The sequence below is a fragment of the Podarcis gaigeae genome (assembly GCF_964106915.1).
Source record: "Podarcis gaigeae genome assembly, chromosome: 4".
Taxonomy (NCBI): domain Eukaryota; kingdom Metazoa; phylum Chordata; class Lepidosauria; order Squamata; family Lacertidae; genus Podarcis; species Podarcis gaigeae.
The window spans coordinates 33,021,838-33,043,052 of NC_139677.1; the positions used below are offsets into that span (position 1 = coordinate 33,021,838).

Below are 21,215 nucleotides of genomic sequence, written 5' to 3' on the forward strand. Positions count from 1 at the left end.
GGGGGAAAGGAGATAGACGGGGGGGGGGGGGAGAAACCAGGCTCTTTGTTCAGGGACAACCTGAATTCTTACCTCTGCCCCCCCTCCCCGGCTGTGCATTGCAAATAGTCACTTTCCCCCACACCTTATAGTTGGGAAAAGTCACTGTGGAGGAGCTGTAACCTGCGTGCAGATAGAAGCTCCCCTTGCCCATATTTTGTGGGGGTTTTTTTGCTAAGCCTCTTGGCGTGTGATAAAAGGTTTCTGTCCTCTGAACAACTCCATTGTTTTCAGAGTGGGATTCAACTCGAGTTTTTTGTTCAGGTGCCTGCGGCAGCTGTTGTTAATGGGGGAGAAAGGAGGAAATCCGATAGAGAGGGAAAACGTGGAAGAGCTTAGCCTGAGCCCATGAGATGCTGGATTTTACCAGCTTGCCAAGATAAGATATGTAGAATAAGAAGGCAATGGAAGGCTATATTTAAGACGGACTGCGGCTTGAAACAAAAATACGTGACATTTTGAAAAGAGCTCTGCATTTAGGACTCTCCATATGGAACAGCATGGGCAGGGCTGTATATATTGTGTATAAGGTTTTAAAGCAGTGCTTAATTTGGTACTTAGAACGCAATGATGCCCATAAATAAGCTAATAAGCATTGTTTTACTTGAGCTAATTTAATGGTGGCATAATAGAAAAGGCGAATACTGTAGTAAAAACAAAATATGAAGGACATTTTTCCATATGGAACAGATTATTTGGGGAAAGAAGAAGAGGACTTGTAAGTTGGAGAGTGAAATGAGTGCCCCAAAAGTCTTAATTATTGCTTAGAATAAGCACATTGAGTGTGTAAATCAGGGATGGGGAAGCCGTGACCCTCTAGACTCAACTAGACATTGTGGGTCTACATCTCCTGTCATCCCTGACCTAGGCAGAGTTGCCTAGGGCTTGATGAGAGTTGCAAGTCCAACAGAATTTGGAGGGCCACAGGTGTTGATAAACAGTAAGGCTGCAGTCCTGTCCATTTGCAAGTGAATAGTAAGTTCCCTTTATCCCAATGGAACATACTTCTGAGCAGACAAACATTGGATTGCACTGTAAGACACTCAAAAAACTTCTGGTGAATTAATTCAGGAGTACATTTCTGCTGTACGCAGGTGGCGCTGTGGGTTAAAGCCTCAGTGCCTAGGACTTGCCGATCGAAAGGTCGGCGGTTCAAATCCCTGCGGCGGGGTGCGCTCCCGCTGCTCGGTCCCAGCGCCTGCCAACCTAGCAGTTCGAAAGCACCTCCGGGTGCAAGTAGATAAATAGGGACCGCTTACCAGCGGGAAGGTAAACGGCGTTTCCGTGTGCGGCTCTGGCTCGCCAGAGCAGCGATGTCACGCTGGCCACGTGATCCGGAAGTGTCTCCGGACAGCGCTGGCCCCTGGCCTCTTCAGTGAGATGGGCGCACAACCCCAGAGTCTGTCAAGACTGGCCCGTACGGGCAGGGGTACCTTTACCTTTTACATTTCTGCTGTACAATTATGTAGGCTAATAATATAAACTCTCTTGGCATGTTTAATTATGTTGACATTTCTGTTAATATATTGGTGCTTTGGAAGATAATGGCCTACTGGCTTTCCTTCTGAAAGTCCCTTTGATTTTCCACTATTGGGTAACCACAGGCACAATTCCAGTACAGGATGCCTGTGTAGCAATTAGGCTAGATAAGTATTTCTAACCTTGAAGTGCCAGTACAACTTTTTCAGGAGACCAAGCTATTACGCTTCTGGGACTTTCTTCACATTTGAGTACAGTGGTACCTCAGTTTACGAACTTAATCTGTTCCGGAAGTCCGTTGTTAAATCGAAACCGTTCTTAAACCAAAGCGCACTTTCTCTAACGAGACCTCCCACCGCCAGTGCCCTTCCACCATTCAGATTCAGTTCTTAGACGGAGGTAGTGTTCACAAACCGGGACACTGCTTCGGAGTTTGTAAACCGAATAGTTCATGAACAGGGTTGTTCTTAAACTGAGGTACCACTGTACTTGTAGTAATAAGCAGTGCTGATCGTTTTATTTTTTTTAAGCAACAGTTGTTAATAATAACTTTTATGGCCCAGTGCAGGTCCAGCCTGTAATTCAATTAAATCACACTGAACATGCAGCAGGGTAAGTTAGTGCTTTCAAAATGTGGGAATGCTAGAAGTCCAGTCTGTCCTACAGCATCTGGGCCTATAGCTCAGTGGTAGAGTATCTGCTTTGCATGCAGAAAGTTGCAGCTTCAATCCCCAGCATCTCCAGGGTAGAATTGGGGAATGAGCCCTATCTGAACCCCAGAGAGCCGCTGCCAGTCAGACTATTGGTGTCCACTTGGTGGGTCAGGGTGCACTACTGGGTTGCAGTCTGATCTCAGATGGGCTGCAATACAGCACTTCCAGCCTACAGATACATGGTTAAAAAAAATGAGAAATGGGCTCCAAATGCATGTTTAGGTAAAGGTGAGTGCCAGGTCTGAAAATATTGAAGACTACTGGCATAGACTAGTGGTTTCCACACTTTTCCAACTCTACAATTCTAGGATTCTATTATTTTCCTCCCAGAGACCTCTTGAAAATTGCTGATGGTCTCAGTGGACCACTTGATGGTTTTTCTGTCTTTTGCAGCAGTTGTAATGTGCTGCACTAGATGATTTTAAATAGTATTTTTATTGCTGCTTTTATATCTTACATATTGTAATTTATTGCATTGACACTGACATTCCATAGAACTCAAATTGTAATGTGATAAAACACAATATTTAAAAAGAAACAAAATGTAGAAATCAATATGGATATGCTGCAGACCTCTGGTGGTCCACGAATCAGTCTGGGAGGTAGATAATACCAAAATAGATGCACCAGTGGTCTGAGTTAGTCTAGAATGTTGAAAAAGATGAAAGCAAGTGCCTTACCTAAGGCCACAAAATAGGATAGAAGATACTGTCTGGGCCCTAAATGCCATTGGCTGTACCTTTGACCTCACTTTTGCTGTTCAGACTAACAAAACAACACACTTACAGAAGGCAAGCAGTCAGGCCTGAGAGACAAGCCTCTTAAGCATAAACTGACTACAGAACATAGGGTGGCATTCAACTAATTTTTACTTGGAGTGGATCCATTGAAATTAATGAACCTGACTCAATTAAGTCCATTAATGAAACTTAGTTAATGAATTAAACTTAGTTAAATACTGCCCATAGTTGGGGTCTGAGTACCAAACCCCTAAACATAATGTTCTGTACCCACTCCCAACCCAACATTTACTGCAGTGCCATGCTCTGAATTGCTCCTGGACCACAATCTGCTCCATCAGATACATGAAATTAAGCTGCACTGCACACATAATTGAACTGATGGAATTCACTGCCTCAGGGTTTGGTAATGTCCACAACCTAAGAAGGATTTGCAAAATGAATGAGAGATTCTTGGAAAATAAGTCTTATCAACGGTTATTACCTGTGATAGCTAAATGGAATCTCTCTCCAAAGGCAGTATACATCTGAATACTAGGTAAAGGTAAAGGTACCCCTGCCCGTACGGGCCAGTCTTGACAGACTCTAGGGTTGTGTGCCCATCTCACTTTAAGAGGCCGGGGGCCAGCGCTGTCCGAAGACACTTCCGGGTCATGTGGCCAGCGTAACAAAGCTGCATCTGGCAAGCCAGCGCAGCACACGGAAAAGCCGTTTACCTTCCCGCCAGTAAGCAGTCTCTATTTATCTACTTGCACCCGAGGGTGCTTTCGAACTGCTAGGTTGGCAGGTGCTGGGACCGAGCAACGAGAGCGCACCCCACCGCGGGGATTCGAACCGCCGACCTTTCGATCGGCAAGCCCTAGGCGCTGAGGCTTTTACCCACAGCGCCACCCGCGTCCCTACATCTGAATACTAGAGACAATCAAAAGGGAAGTTCCTTTGCCTGCTCTTACTTGTGAGCTTCCAGAGACATCTGTTGGCCAGATTCCACTCTAAATCTATTTCCTTCCCAGAGCTAAATACTGTATTTCCTTTTCCAACAAATCCTCTCATTACTCTTTTCCCCCTCCCCTAAAGAAAAGGCCAAAATACCATCCCTACCACCACTATTTTCACCCACTAGTGTTATAAGGAGGCAGCCTAGGAGCTCCAGATCTCCTACTCCTTTCCCTTGCTTTTTTATACCGTAAAAAACCAACAAGAATAGTGTACATATTAGGATGGTTGGGTGTACTTAAATTGGGGTTGGGGAAGCTTTGGCCCTTTCAGGTATTTTTGGGCCCAGCTTTCATCAGCATCAGCTGGCTTGGTTAATGTTCAGGGATGATGAGAGTCTCCAATCCGTTACTTAGGTTTGGTCTGAAATGTGTTGTGCTTAACAGTTTTTATCTTTGACTGACTCGAGCCCTTAATTTTGAGTTGTTAGAATTTAAGCATCAAACCTGGTTTTCCAGAGGCACTCAACATGATGTATATGTGTTTCATAATAAAAAGTATACGGCACTCTGTGGTTTTGATACCATTATATTGGGTTTACCTGCTGTGTTAGTGATGAAATGAAAAGTAGAAACAAGGGAAACATAATGTAGAAACAAGAAACAACAGTCCACATTCATTGAAATGCGTAAAGCATAACACATTTGTAGAATTTTGAGACACATTTTTGATGAAATGGTGTTTGACATTAGAAGTCTCATAAGGCATGCATGAGTCAGACTTGATGTGGACCTTTTTGACTTGTTGAACTTTACTATTGAACTTTTAACTACCAGTGCTCCCAGTATCTCACTTTCAAAGCTATGCCTTGCTTAACCTGTCTGGGAGGTTTTTACTGGTCTCCGTATTTCACCACGTTCTTTTGCTCTTCCACGAAATATACGTAGAATTGGTTGTTTGTTCTCTCTTTTCCATTTGCCCCTTTTAATTGCTGTGTTAAGAGAGATTAATTTTCAGATCTAAAAATAGTCTCTCAGCTGCTAGAGTTAGGCCCCGACCAATGACTGAAGTATCTTAATAACTGACAAACGTTATGACTGTGCCACTGAGCCTAAGGGTGTGAAGTTGAAAAATAAAGTTGCTTTGGTAGATCATACTTTTTGGGGTTTTTATGGAAGCTACTATATGGTTTGCCTTAGGCAGTCCAAGTGGGTTTTAGCTTTGTCTTATCAAATTGCCCTTTTATTCGCCGTTTGTTTTCTGTCCCAGAAAAAAAACACTCTCAAAATAAGAGTCAAATGAACAAAACAATGGTAGTGTTCTAGAACAAAAATATTTTCCATCTTTGGCGTTCACTGTGGAAAAGAGTACATAATATTAATTTAATGGCATTCTTTTTTTATACAGAAGTTTGAGTAATTAGCAGCACAATTATGTGTATTTACTCAGAAGTACGTCCCACTTGTGCTGCTTAAATTGACTGTGAGGATATAGATAAATAGAACAAAAACATTGTTTTTAATTATCAATACTAGAAATCAATAAAAGGTTAACATGAATCCCAGCCATAAATAAATAATGAAAGCCCCCCCCCCACTGTTTTAAATTTTGTTTATGTACTCATTAGTTTTGCAGTCTCAGGGGGATCTTGTCACCTGATCTCTCCATAAGTTTAAGTTCAGAATAACATGGTGATTTAGTAATTCAGCCCAAATCTTTTGATAGTCTTCCTATACTTCCTTAATAGCTAATGTTTCTAGTTTTATTTAGATTTATAAACTTTTCTTGTGTAAAAATGTCTATTTATAGCATGTGCCTTTTATTTCAACTGATCCTTTAGGGAGTTTATTTCCTTTTTTATTATCATTGGCATGTCCTTAGCAATGGAAACAGTTCCACAGATAAAATCTAATACTGATCATTACAAAATGTCAAGATTCTCCACACCCAAACTGTTGATTATAAATAGTAATTTAGCCTTATAGTCTTCAACTTCTCAGATCCAAGACCCACATTTAATTCCACTTCACTTTTTTACCATATGCCTGGTTTTACACCTCTTTTTAGGGTGGCTATATGTAAAAGAAGATGGGGCTTCTATGTTTTTAATAGTAGCACAAAAGGAGGGTTTTTTGCTGGTTGAGCCTGTTATGCAGTTGTAAAAAGCCACACCTACCAAAATACTGTACCTTCTACAAAGCTATTAAAGGGCAAAGAACTTTGTCCTTTGCGTCTGTCTGTCTGTCTGTCTGTCTGTCTCTCTCTCTGTCTGTCTGAAGAAGTATTTGAAGTGTGCATGCACACGAAAGCTCATACCAATAACAAACTTAGTTGGTCTCTAAGGTGCTACTGGAAGGAATTTTTAAATTTCGTTTTAAAGAGAAGAATTTGACAAATGGTCTAGTCCACTCTCAAACAATTGTTCTGTCTAATTAAATCTAAAGTCTAGATAAGAAGTCATTCCGCCCTGCCCCCCGCAGAAATAAGATCCTTAGGGACATTTCTCTGCATCCAGAACAATTAGGCTGCAATTTTATAATATGATATAAACACCATTGAACCCAATGGTGCACATTTCCAAGTAGATATGTGTAGGATTGTGCTGTTGGAAACAATATTGCTGCCAGCAAAGGAAAGGTATTTTGATACCAAACATATTAAAAGGTGTTGTGAGATGAGAATAAGCAAAATTGGAGAATTCCAGACAGAGATACTGCTTTCAGGGGAACACATGGGAGGAAAGATGAGAAGTTCATCACCATTATGGTGGTATATACCTTTCTTTCATAAAATGAAATAGGCATAAAAGTATTTTAGGTCTAATTAAAATACTGATTTAAAAATTAGGGTGATGAAGTACCCGTCACAGGGGTTATGGGTGATGCCAGCTTGGAAAGTAAACTGCAGTTCCACTTGCAGCTTATAGTGGAAGAGCAATAATTTTATAGTGAGTAGAGCTAGGAGCCACCAGTCTAGAAGCAGCCTTGATTCTCTGATGCTGATCAACATGTTAGTTAGTCCATGTGAAGTTAGTGGGTATAAATTGACTTAAATGCCAGTTCTTGACTTTCAGGTTTGTGCACCTAGTTATCACAAAAAAGAGACAAGCCTCAAATAAGCTGCAGCTAGATAGGAAATGTTATTCTACCAGAATCAACATTATTTTAAAAATCCAATACATTTCAATAAAATCTTCCTTGGGAGTAGAGGTATCTTATATCTTTCTTTCAGAGAAGGTTATTTGGGAGGTATTGCTTTTAGAAAGGATTTTATCCTTATTTTGGAATGTAATATCTTGTTGCTCCCAGGTAACATTATATTGAAAAGTGTTGGGCTTTTTTATTATCTTGATTTTGATAGAGTCATTTTGTTCTTCCTTGAGAGTTGCCTTCCATGGTGGTTTTCTTTTCTTAGTGCTTCTGCTTTATTTTTTCCTCTCCTTACGCTTTCCGAACCCAAATTATATTCTGTAATTACGTCTTTTCCAAGTTGGTGCTACAGTGATTTGTAGCTATCAAAAATAAAGTTTTCGTTGTGTTTCAAAATATCAAAAACTTAGTTACAACTTATTACTATTTTTATGAAGTTATTACACAAGGGAGGACAATGTGATACTATTGGTAGAAATAGATTAACATATTTCAATATGGTCCTAATTTTCTTATCAATGACCCTTTTCGAAGGCTTTATAATATTTTCCTTTCATCACAGAAAATTATGCTTACAAATAACTTTGGAGGATTCATGGCTTTTCAAAATGTTAATTCTAAACCTGTCTGTTACTGGAGTTCAGAGATGAGAAGATTTTCCTTAAACACTCTTTGATTTGTATCTTTAACTGTAACATCTTAAGAGTTAATACGGTAATAGGATCACCTGTTTTCCATCAGACCTCCACCTGAAGTTGATAACTTACGAAGTATAGCTGGGGTGCAAATTATAATACTTTATCATCAGCCAAGGCAGCAGTAAGAAACACAGATAACTATTCAGAAGGATACAAAAATTTCTCATGTAATTTTTATTGGTTTTAGTTTACATGAAGTGAGATTAGTAGAAAAAGCCACAAGTTTTGCATACTCTACTATAAATATTTTCTCAGCAATGCTTCCCATGAACCACCACCTCCTTTATGGGATCCTTTTTTCCCCTTCTCAACCCAGTTACTTCTCTACCACAGGTCTTTCACTGAAGAAGTATTGGCAAAATGTCTATACTATATCTATTGTACATGGTGAATTACTGAAACTAACTTCAGAAGCGATATAGGCCTGTTTTTAATTTTATTTCCGCCTTATCATTTCTCTCACACTTTATCTTGACGCTAACAATATACTTAAATTAGAACTTTGGAAGTTACTAAGTGTTTTGAAAACTCAGGATAGTTTCCACTGCAGGTTTATCCATTTTGGGAATAGGAATAATAACCAGGATGAGTTGCTGGGAGAGACCAGCAGATTTGGAGTGATACTTTGCTACTCTAAAGAAATTCTGTAGCTATGACTTTGGTTTCAAAGCCAGGGAGATCACGGAGGTAGTGACTATTATTTCTTTTTTATGAAAGAGGTACATCTCCCTTGGGAGTGCCCTGTTGTTGTCATGTGGGTGCTCAGAGATGCTTAGTTACACCATAGTGACAAGGCCAGTCTTCCTCTGCCTTGGAACGGGGATCTTCCCTACGGTTGTGCTGGGCTCTCAAGTTGCTTTGCATAGCTTCTTCCATGGAATACATTGAACAAGCCATTTGTGGCTCACCTAATTTGGACCTAATTTGTTTTTTAAATGTGGAAGTCTTACCCTAATGCTTCATATCCTATACACTTGTAAAAAGCTGACACGTCTAAAACGTGAGGCATGCTTTAAAAAAAATCCTGGCATTTGGGTTCTTTTCACTCCCTCCCTCCTTTTATCCACAGAAAGGCCTTCTCGGTAGTGGAGCCCGCTCACCCTCCCATCAGATGTCAAGGAAATAAACAACTATCTGACTTTTAGAAGACATCTAAAGGCAGCCCTGTTTAGGGAAGTTTTTTAATGTTTGATGTTTTTTTCTGTTTTTAGTCCTCTGTTGGGAGCCGCCCAGAGTGGCTGGGGAAACCCAGCCAGATGGGTGGGATATGAATAAAATATTATTATTATTATTATTATTATTATTAGCTGTGATTCTCTACATATGAGACCTTTTTCACATTTAGCCTGGAAATATTGGGGCTATAACTTCTGTCTTCAGCTTTTTACCTTAGGAGATCCAGGTGTGACAGCATAAACTTAAATTGAAAACAGTGCTATTATTGGTCCTTAGAAAAAGTGTTGTGAGGACTTTAAAAACATCTGTAAGTCCTAGATCCTATTAAAACTTTTGTCATAGTTGCTCTCCACCCCCCAACACACACCCCTTGGTCCAGGCTCTTCAGGGTATTGTCTTTTGTAAGGTAAAGACTAAGGCAGCTGGTTAAACAGGTTTTCTGAACTCACTGTGTGGCATTGGAAATACGGGGGGGGGGGGCGAAGACTACAAGATTTTGTAACCCTGAAACCTCTTTAGTTACTTGCTCTCATTTTTCTCTCTCAGTTATGACTTTCATATAGTTGCTTATCTTTAATATCATTTAAAAAATGAACTTGCTTTCAAAATGCATGGCTATGTCAAGGTAGGGGGAGTAAGGCACAAATACAGTTATTACGAAACCAATAGCAGGATATTGGTTTAGCCTGGAAAAGAGGAGACTGATAGGAGATATGCTAGCCATCTTCTAATATCTCAAGGGCCGTCACATGGGAGAGGGAACAAGCTTGTTTTCTCTTGGTCTGGAGGGTAGGATTCGGACCAATGACTTCAAGTTACAAGAAAAGGAGATTCTGACTAAACATCAGGAAGCGTTTTCTGACAGTAAGAGCTGTTTGATAGTGGAATGGTCTCCCTCGGGAGAGTTGTGGAGGGTTTTAAGTAGAGGTTGGATGGCCATCTGTCATGGATGCTTTAGCCAAAATTCCTGCATTGCAGGGGGTGACTAGATGACCCTTGAGGTCCCTTCCAACTCTACAGTTCTATGATTTTGTGATATCTTTTGTGTAAACTATTCAGATGTCTTCTAGTTGAAACTGAGATCAGAGTTGGACTGCCTTTCAGGTTACTTATTTTAATTATTTTTTGCATTTATATCCTCCCCTTTTCTCCATGGAGCTCAAGGTGTTTTCACTGTTCCCTCACTCCTCATTTAATCTTCACAACAGTCCTGTGAGGTAGGTTAGGCTGAGAGGCAATGACTGGCCCAAGTTCACCCAGTGAGCTTTATGGCCGAGTGGGGAATTGAACGCTGGTCTCCCAAGTCCTAATCTGACACTGTTAACTACTGTACCACCACTGGTTTTCACCACTGCTTGGGGTGAGACTGCTTGCTATTGGATTGAACAGGCAATTTGCTTATGGTGAGCAATAATATAATCAGGGGAAAGGACCAATTCAGATGCTGAAGGAAATTAGATAGAGGCTAACAACAACAATGTGGGAATAGAAGGGAAGGATAGAAGAAAGAAAGCTGTTATGGTGGAGTAAAGGGACCCCTGACAATTAAGTCCAGTCGTGAATGACTCTGGGGTTGCGGCACTCATTTCGCTTTACAGGCCAAGGGAGCCGGCGTTTGTCCGCTTCTGCAGACAGTTTTTCCGGGTCATGTGGTCAGCATGACTAAGCTGCTTTTGGCGAAACCAGAGCAGTTCACGGAAACGCCATTTACCTTCCCACCAGAGCGGTACCTATTTATCTACTTGCACTGTGTGCTTTCAAACTGCTGGGTTGGCAGGAGCTGGGACCGAACAACGGGAGCTCACCCCGTCGGGGGGATTCGAACCCCCAACCTTTCGATTGGCAAGCCCAAGCGACACAGTGGTTTAACCCACAGCGCCACCCGTGTCCCCTGCCACAAAAGTTACTATCCTCCAAAATAAATTTGTTAGCATGCCAAGAAGCTCTCAGCTCATTTCCATACTGGCTGCAGAGGAGGAAAAGCCCTCTTAGCTGCAGCTGGTTGGTGGGCTGATTTTTTTTCATTGCCTTTTCCCAAGAGGACTGGGATGAGAGATCCATTATCCTCCACCAGCTCACTGCATTTCTGTGTTGGTTACAAAGGGAAGGGGCTTTTCTTCCTCTGCCATTGCCAAAGAAGCTAACTGAATTGGCAGATGAAATGAAGTGATCTGTTTTTCTTTCACCAGCTCACTAATTTACCTGCATTGGATTCTTGATCCCCTTTGGCTAACAGGTGGGTGTTTAATTTGCTGTCTTTAGCTGCTATTTTCAAAAGGCTATTGGGTGGATGTTTTAGGTTTTAACCACCGGGAGTCAGAGGGAGGTTTCTGAGATTTATTAACGATTCCCCTACCTTGCCCCCTATAATCCAAGCACTAATTGTTCTTTTTCAAAACAACAAGTACCTTGCTAAAGTGAGTTGAATGGTAATGTTGAATTACCTCTCTGCTACTCAAGATAAAATGTCCCCATGACTGCTTTATGATTAGTATGTTGAAACCTTGGCTAAAGTGAACACCACGTCAAAATTTAAGAATATGTGAGTGCTGCAGCTACCTTGACCGTGGTTCAAAGGTAGGTAGTTGTTGTCTGCAGTGGAAGAAAGGTTTGTTAATGATCTCCTGTATATAGAGAAACCACACAATTTGAGCTGCTTTTCCTTTAAAATAATTCTGGCATTAAAATAGTAAAGCATACTTGATACTGCCTATGGAGAATTTGACAAAAGTAAGGTTTTGTGGATTAAATGTGCTTAGCTAATATGAGGTGGGGTAGCTGTTTGAAGAGGACAATTTAATTACTGGAGGACTGGAAGCTTCGTTTGGGTTTGGGAACTTTAAAATCTCAAGTATATTTTATATTGATGTTCATGTATGCAATTAATTATACAAAAATGTGTGATTGTCATATTTATGAACTATAATGGTCTTATGATATTTTCTAACTACATAGGATAAGAAATATGAGTAAAGATACTTTTCAAACTGCAGAATCTAGTATTTTGAAAGCTGAATAAAAAATTAATGACATCTTATCCAACTAATACGATTATCACAATCTGTATCCCTTCTTCCATTGGAGTGTGTGTTTATGTAACTGAGATTAAATTGAATGTAAAATAGTTAATGTAGCAGGCTGTGCAGTTTTTTGCTATTTGAAATAGACTAATATCATTACCCTTCCAGAATTTTTTCAAATAAAATGCCAAGTGTTCTCGTCACTTTTTTTCCTCAGAAGAGATACGTTAAAGCCATATTTTCCACCAGAACTTTAATGGCTGAATTCTTAGAAGATTGTGTTTATGGGAATAAATCACATGGTGTTTCAATGTCTTTGAAGTCCTTGCTGCTTCACATAGCTGAAGAATCATGTTACTAAAACAGACACACAGAAGACCTTTGCCAGTTCAGCAGAGTGTGTGGCTGAAGTAGAAATAATAATAATAATAAAGCTTGGCAATTTGAATATTTGAAAACTACATTATCTATCTGTAATCCTTGCCTTGCAATAACCCTGGAAGTCTAATAAGTATTATTATCCCCCATATGGCAAATGGGGGGGGGCGGAGGGTGTGAGACAGTAAGCTGCCCAAGGCCACCTAAAGAAACAGAAGCACAAATTGAAATTGGGACTTTCTTATTGGTAGTTCAGTCTCTTTATTGCATCAGCTCAAACTTCAAAGATTTCTTCAGCTGTTCTTTACTCTCTTAAAACAAAACAAAAAAATTAAAGATTTTCTTGGTTTACAGAAGTACGCGCATTGTCTCCTTTTTCCAGGTGGTAAAGTCTTTTCTGTAGTCCCTTTGGCTGCATGTATGCTCCCCACCCTCTGCTTGCAGCCACAGCTTTCTAGCACAGAAGCTAAAAAAATGTAAGCAGACCTAATCAGGCAGTTATGTAGCATATCAGATTACATGCAGCTCCTTGTAAAGCAGGGACTGTCTGTGCGGTTGCAAGGTCTGTAAATAGCCTTCTCTTGCCTGCAGGTTTATGTATAGATACTTAATGTGCTCACACAGTATGGTTTGCAGGATTTTGATAGTGCAAAATGTGTACAGATGTTGCTGCTTCAAATATTAGTGTTTTTTAAAAAGGTTTGGAAATACAGGATATCTAAGGAGAAAAACTTGTGTCAGTCTTCCTTTAGAGGATTTCTTGTATTTTCAATTTCCATTAATATTCCAGATGTAAATGAGGACAATGAAGTAGATCAAGTATTTTCAACAGGTGCATGTGAAGTCCCAGAGCTGCTGCTGCTGCTGAGTAACTGGAAAGACATTACTGGAATTGTGCAGATGGAGTAACCAAATAGATATTTCCCAACATTGTTTCTAAGGTGTGCAAATCCTTGGTGGTTTGGCAATACTTTAAACATCACAATACATCGACCAGGTGTCTTGTGTAAAATGCTGTGAGACAGAGGTTTCTAGAGTTTCTGTTGCCTTTTAGACTCCAAGCCAGTTAAAACTAAACTTTAAAGTTCAGTTTAATGAAACAAGACAAATCCTATGTGCAGTTAGTTGTGAATATGTCTCATTGTACTTGAGGTCTCCTGAGTAAACTTTAGCAGGCGTGGGAAAAGGGGAGAGGTCCTCTTGTGGATTAGTAACTGGTTAAGAAAAAAGAAAATGTGGGTGGCTCTGGGTTAAACCAGAGAGCTTTAGGGCTTGCCGATGAGAAGGGATGAGCTCCTGTTGCTTGGTCCCAGCTCCTGCCAACCTAGCAGTTTGAAAGCACGTCGAAGTGCAAGTAGATAAATAGGTACCACTCCGGCGGGAAGGTAAACGGTGTTTCCGTGCACTGCTCTGGTTTGCCAGAAGCAGCTTAGTCATGCTGGTCACATGACCCGGAAACGCCGGCTCCCTCAGCCAATAAAGCGAGATGAGTGCCGCAACCCCAGAGTCGTCCATGATTGGACCTAATGGTCAGGGGTTCCTTTGCTTTTAAGAAAAAAGGAAGCAGAGAGCCAGAATAAATGGCCAGTTCTCCAAATGGAGGAATGTTGAAGGCGGAGTCCCCAAGGATAGGTATTGGGACCATTGCTTTTTAACTTGTTCCTAAATGGTTTAGACTGTAAAGGGGTGAGCAGTGAGGTAGCCAAGTTTGCTGATGTGATCAAAATGTTATGGGTGATTTTTAAAAAGGGATTGTGAATGGGCATTAAAATGGCAAATGCAACTCAGTGTAAACAAGTATAAAATATTGCAGTTGGGGGGCAAAAATATATATCTAAATTTCACATATATCCTCATGGGGTCTGAACTGGTGGTGACTGACCAGGAACAAGACTTTAACACAGCACACAGTTTAAGTATATAATTCTCCTACACAAGAAGTATGATGGCCACCAACATAGATCCTTAAAAAAAGGATTAGACAAATTCATGAAGTAGAAGGCTGGGGTGGTGCCAAAAACAATATGGTGGTGGATGGAAGCTGAGTTTTTCCTGATCAGCTGGTAATTGCTGGCATCACTGATATCTAATCTCTCCTTAACAATTGTGATTTGCTTGGGGTAAGGAGATAGAATTTCATAGTTCAGTTTTCTTCAGGCAAAGCACAGACATTGGTTGTGTAGGTATCATGATTCAACCTCTCCATTTTAGGCAGAATTTGAAAATCCAGAGACTTTAAGTGAAAAAGGCGTTTAATTTTATATTTTCCCTCTGCCCACATGCCATTTAAAGTATTTTTACTCATCTGTCACTTCTTCTCCCCTTAACCTTTCATACTTAATTTGTTTCATATATGTACCTCAAAACAAAATCATTCTTTTTATAGTCTTTTACTCCACCATAGAGACGTGGGTGGTGCTGTGGGTTAAACCACAGAGCCTAGGACTTGCCGATCAGAAGGTCGGCAGTTCGAATCCCCACGACGGGGTGAGATCCCGTTGCTCGGTCCCTGCTCCTGCCAACCTAGCAGTTCGAAAGCACGTCAAAGTGCAAGTAGCTAAATAGGTACCGCTCTGGTGGGAAGGTAAACGGCGTTTCCGTGCGCTGCTCTGGTTTGCCAGAAGCGGCTTAGTCATGCTGGCCACATGACCCGGAAGTTGTACACTGGCTCCCTCGGGCAACCCTACAACTGGACCTAATGGTCAGGGGTCCCTTTACCTTTACTCCACCATAACAGCTTTCTTTCTTCTATCCATTCTATTCCCACGTTGTTGTTAGCCTCTATCTAATTTCCTTCAGCACCTGATTTGGCTCTTTTCCCTCCAACTGAGCTTCTCTTGTTTTTCGGCCACTTTTATTCAGCATGTGGGCAGTCAATCCAACCAGAAGACTATGGCACAGCCAGCAAATGGGGTGAGGAAATGAGCAGGCAGTGGGTGGTTTGTGGCACTGGTGCCCACCTGAAAGTGGCCCACTGCTGATCCCAAGCCCAGTGTTTGAGAAACACTCCCATAGGGCTTCTAAGTAAACATGTATTGTGTAGGATTGGGCTGTAAATGTATGAAGTGCATTATCCGTTGTAGTACTTCTGCAGTGATGATCAGGCAAGGGAAATTATCCAGCCCTTTTTTCTGTCTCACTTTACAGGCCCCTTCTGAGGGCTACAGTAGGGAGGAAGTTGTCCTTCTTTGAATGCTTCATTAGTTGCAACCATGAGACTGCAATCGTACGCATACATATTTGGGAGTATGCCTCACTGGACTCTGACTTACCTCTGAGTATACATGTATATGATTGTGCTGCATGTCCTACAAAAACAAGCACAATTTTTGGGGTAAAGGGCCAATTCAGAAATTATTTTTTCTGACATTATTATTATTATTATTATTATACCCTGCCCATCTCTGGGCAGCTTCCAGCAAAATATATTATTACTGTCCTGTCCACACAATTCTTTACACCTTAGATTTAATGTGGTGGAAGGTTTGGGGGAAGTGCCACCATGTCAAAATCATTCTCAATTTGTACAATGGGAAATGGAAAAAAAAAATAAAACAAGTATGCAGAAACACAGATTCTGTTGACTGGAGAATTCCTTTTACACAGAAGGTTTCATGTGTTTTAACCAAAGATGGAAAGGTTAGTTTGAAGTAAAATAAAACGAGGAACTGGCTGCTGAGTCTAGTCATTCAGTAGGAGGAAGAGGAATTAAATGCAATAAAAAAAGAGAAGTGTAGGTAGATGTGTGACTTTCCATGATGAATTCAGTTTTGATACTTGTCAAGCCTACATCCTTGTGTCTGAGTTTTAAGATCATATAGGATGAGGTACTGATACAACTTATGCCTGTGCTGTATGTTGATTGACAGTGGCTGCCTGCCTGGCATTTGATTTCCAACAACAGGATGCTATAATGCTTTGAGGGGTGCAAAGAATACTACTTTTGACAATTAACTGGTTTCTAATTATTGTAATAATAAAATAAAATAAAACCACAGTTCATCCTTTTAGCTGAGTTTAAGTATATGTGTATTCTGCAGTGAGGTAGGTTTTAGTTCCCCATCCCATGCTAGTACAGGTGTTTTGATATGATTTGTCATTTTTGTCACATCTCTGGTTGTAGTCTTCCAGACATTTGCTTGAAAGTAATTCCCACTGAAATTAAAGACCCTTCTGTTGGTTTACTATCAAACCAGAAGCATAAGGCATAGTCTCAGTGGGTGGACTTGGGCAGAGGCAACATGTCACATGGGAGTTTGAAACATTCCTCTGTTCTGCTCATGATGAGGTACTTTGGTTTGCTATGTGAGCCAATGGGGATCAGTACAATGGCTTGTAAGCATCAAATGTCTTGACTAGCATGTCTGAATCCAAACAAAAATACCTAGTGTGCGCATATGGCAATGAGACTCAGTCCTGGACATATAGAGAGAATTGGAGTTTTGGACTTGACAGTAGTTTAATAGGCCAGTAGTAATGTCTTGGAACTAATGCATCTCAAGAGCCAATTGTTATCTTCAATGAGAGAACAATTTTTTTTATAAAAATAATAATCAAGGTTTAAGTGTTCTGACTAAAGAGTACTGTGAATTTCAGAATTTATCAAACTTCGATCAAATTTTTAAATCAGATGTTACCTTGTAAACTTAGTACACCTGGGGGTTTTTGTTTTGCTTTCTTTTATTAATCTTTCTGCCCATATTTCTCTTAGATCAGTCAATTTTGAAGGAGCAGTATGTAATTTTCATTTTAAAAGGTTAGATTGATAATGAATATTCTGTTTCTAAAACATGTTTTCCTCTCCTTTGTATATTTATTTAGGCCGTCTGGTAGGTGCTTTGGATGCTGTGCTCGATTCTAATGCCCGTGTCGCTCCATTTCGAATTTTGCTTCAAGTTCCAGGATCACCTATTTACTCTGCCATAGCATGTGGTGAGTTATTGAATGGATCAGAAGTTTACTGGGCCATAGCCATTGGTGAGTTGCATACCAGTCAAAAAATAAAGTCTGAGCATGCTGTGGTTTGCATGTCAAGAAGCTGAAGGTAACTCAAATTAATAACACAGCAGTGTGCATAAGTGCTTATTTAACAACCAACATATAATTTGTAACTTCCATGTACGGGTAATATAAATGCTTGTTGACACAACATTAGAAGGGCCCAAAGCTTTCAGTTGTGGGAAGCGGTGTAGCTTTTCATACTGGAGCACGCACATTTTTTTTATCCTGGGAACTGCTGAAACAGTTAAAGGGGTGGGGGGGAAGCTTTATAATCTTCTCCCTGATATGGTAAGTTTCTATACCATAGAAGTTTCTATACCATAGAAGAGTGACTAGTGGAGTGCCACAGGGTTCTGTCTTGGGCACAGTCTTATTCAACATCTTTATCAATGACTTGAATGATGGACTCAAGGGCATCCTGATCAAATTTGTAGATGACACCAAACTGGGAGGGGTGGCTAACACCCCAGAGGACAGGATCACACTTCAAAACGACCTTGACAGATTAGAGAACTGGGCCAAAACAAACAAGATGAATTTTAACAGGGAGAAATGTAAAGTATTGCACGTGGGCAAAAAAAATGAGAGGCACAAATACAAGATGGGTGACACCTGGCTTGAGAGCAGTACATGTGAAAAGGATCTAGGAGTTTTGGTTGACCACAAACTTGACATGAGCCAACAGTGTGACACGGCAGCTAAAAAAGCCAATGCAATTCTGGGCTGCATCAATAGGAGTATAGCATCTAGATCAAGGGAAGTAATAGTGCCACTGTATTCTGCTCTGATCAGACCTCACCTGGAGTACTGTGTCCAGTTCTGGGCACCACAGTTCAAGAAGGACACTGACAAACTGGAACGTGTCCAGAGGAGGGCAACCAAAATGGTCAAAGGCCTGGAAACGATGCCTTATGAGGAACGGCTAAGGGAGCTGGGCATGTTTAGCCTGGAGAAGAGGAGGTTAAGGGGTGATATGATAGCCATGTTCAAATATATAAAAGGATGTTACATAGAGGAGGGAGAAAGGTTGTTTTCTGCTGCTCCAGAGAAGCAGACACGGAGCAATGGATCCAAACTACAAGAAAGAAGATTCCACCTAAACATTAGGAAGAACTTCCTGGCATTAAGAGCTGTTCGACAGTGGAATTTGCTGCCAAGGAGTGTGGTGGAGTCTCCTTCTATGGAGGTCTTTAAGCAGAGGCTTGACAACCATATGTCAGGAGTGCTCTGATGGTGTTTCCTGCTTGGCAGGGGGTTGGACTCGATGGCCGTTGTGGTCTCTTCCAACTCTATGATTCTATGATTCTATACATGGGCAGGGAATAGTTTATGTTGATAGTATTTAAACATTCAGACCCTCCTTACAACCTGAAATGGTACAGCCTAGCAACAGATGCATTACATGGGGCTTCTATAGTAAATTGGCTGCTTTAGTGTATCGTTCTTTGTCTCTTTATCTATTTTCTGAATGAGTGTTATTATTGTAAAATAGATTATCTTTGGCCTTGAAAGTATTCTGGAAATCCCTTTATGTCCATAAGTCATTGGTACTTCTTGAAGGCTAATCAGATCCAAGCAGAGAGGGCTACATCAGGCATAGGCAAACTCAGCCCTCCAGGTGTTTTGGGACTACAACTCCCATGATCCTTAGCTAACAGGACCAGTGGTCAGGGATGATGGGAATTGTAGTCCCAAAACATCTGGAGGGCAAATTTTGCCTAAGCCTGGGCTACATATTGGATTTTGGTAGAACCCACATCACCTTTCACACAGAGCCTATTCTTAGGATTCTTTTGGAAGTGGTGCAAATGTTCTTGGTTTTCAGATTAGCAGTTTTAAGTTTAACACAAGTAACATACGCTCAGAAGGCATTGGGTTGCATCTTACACTGCACACATGGAGTTAGTTCCATTTGCACCACAGGACTTCCTCTCCCTATTCTGTCCCTGTGCACCCACAGAAGCTACTCTGTAGGGTCCCCCAACACTCTGGAGCAGATTTTGAGGGTGTGTAGCGGGCTGCAGGGGAAAGTTCATTGTACAAATGAAAATCTGTTGTGCAAGTGAATCAACAGCATGGGATACAACCCATTCTTGTTATTTGTCATTACAGTAGTACCTCTGGATGCGAACGGGATCAGTTCCGGAGCCCCGATCGCATCCTGAAGCGAACACAACCCGTGTCTGTGCGTGCGCAGGTTGCAATTTGCTGCTTCTGCGCATGCGCCCGACGTCATTTTAAGTGCATGCATGAGCGGTGAAACCCGGAAGTAACGTGTTCTGTTACTTCCGGGTCGCTGGGGGGCATAACCTGAAAATGCTCAACCTGAAGCTACTTCAACCCGAGGTATGACTGTATGTTAAAACGGAGAAAGTGAGTTTAGTATACTCTGATTTTTTCTTCTCTTAAAGCTACTCAAGCCCTTTGATTAGCAGAATGCATTTTAAGGCTGTAGGGAATTTTACTGCTTTCTTTGGGTTTAAAAGGATTCCTTGCCTTGCCACATTTGCTGCCAGCATGATTCAGTTTCTTATTTGAAAGCAACGTTAATAATATTTGGTTCCCTTGTCTGTTGTTCACATCACTGTAGACAAGGACTTCTGGCTTATCATGGTTTATCCCAGGCACAGATGCAATTGAAATCCAGGCTAAGTTACCACTTTTCAGTTTCCACAGCCTGCAACAGAGTAGGAGTAAAGTGGGAGCAATTAGGCAGCATGCACCAGAACACTGCTCCTGCACATTAAACCAGCAACCCTGGCTGGTTTACAGTGCCGTGTAAACAGCCACAGTTTGTATACTTGTGTCCCCTCTCCCTAAAGTGTGTAGCTTCCTATGCTGCATTACAGCACCCTCTTTGAATCAGTCTCCTGTCCTTTCTTTCTCCTCACTAGAGCTTGAAAATCAAGGCCTTTTCACTGCAGAAGATTATGATAAGTTAATTTATATAGCTAGTGGGATACTAATTTATAGTTATAGGATCAATGTTGTATCGATCATAAGTGTGCAGCTGAAGCAATTTTATGACTACATAGAGGTTCGTGAGATAGTGTGGAGTTGGATCATAAATTATTTAAATTTGCTTGCCATTGCATGCTGCCACCAGCAGCATCAAAACAGGTGGGCTCTCTCTCTCAGCCAGGAGGATCGATTTTTGCATACTGCTTCTTTGACCTTGCAGAAAGTGAAGGGCAAAAGCACCAATATTGTCTCTTGCATTCACTGCAAGTGACTAGATCTTTTTGTGCTTGGTTTAGATATGTCACTATGTTGGTAATGAAGGGTACACATGTGCAGAAAGCGCTTTTCCTTTAAAATATAAGTGGTAAGCCAGAAATAATCCATGCCTCTGATTTCAAGTATTTTTAACTGACATAATACATGTGTATCTTGCATTCTGGTATCTTTGCTTTACTTCAGAATGTACTGTAAGAGGCAAGATGAGGTCAGCCCTGTAAATAATTATAATTATGTAGATGCAGTGGTGTAGCGTGGGGGGTGCAGGGGGGGCCGGCCGCACCGGGCGCAACATCTGGGGGTTAGGGTTAGGGGGCGCAAATCCATGAGTTAGGGGGCACAAATCCATGGGTTAGGGGGCGCAAATTACTTGCCTTGCCCCGGGTGCTGACAACCCACGCTACGCCACTGTGTAGATGTCAGTCTCCCCCCCCCCCCCGCTTACTTGTACTGCTCCTTCATCCTTTCCTCCTCCTTGGACCAATGTAATGATGCTAGATACAGTTATGTATCTTCCTTTTTTGCCCTCTCATAGTTCTTGTTTCTAACAACGCTGCTATTGTTAGTGTAATGAGATTTGCCACACAACTTTAGATACAGCCGGAATAGAAGTTTGAATTTTGTACATCCTGGAACTGTTTAATGATTC

At 41.1% G+C, this 21,215-nt stretch overlaps 1 protein-coding gene across 6 annotated transcripts in view; it reads left to right on the plus strand.

The window, feature by feature from the left end:
- TBC1D8 (TBC1 domain family member 8) overlaps positions 1 to 21,215 on the plus strand; it is a 50,390-nt gene that overhangs the window by 1,038 nt on the left and 28,137 nt on the right. The window contains exons 1-4 of one of the 6 annotated variants that reach the window (XM_083735439.1): positions 8,829 to 10,147; positions 11,120 to 11,166; positions 13,161 to 13,269; positions 17,150 to 17,260. Coding sequence is in view for 3 of the 6 variants with exons in the window: in XM_083735437.1 (XP_083591563.1) it covers positions 10,083 to 10,147; positions 11,120 to 11,166; positions 17,150 to 17,260 (223 nt within the window). In the remaining 3 variants the exon portion in view is untranslated. Of the gene's footprint in view, positions 1 to 8,828; positions 10,148 to 11,119; positions 11,167 to 13,123; positions 13,270 to 17,149; positions 17,306 to 21,215 lie in introns of those variants that run through there. The other 5 variants (XM_083735437.1, XM_083735440.1, XM_083735438.1 and 2 more) reach the window with 5 other exon arrangements.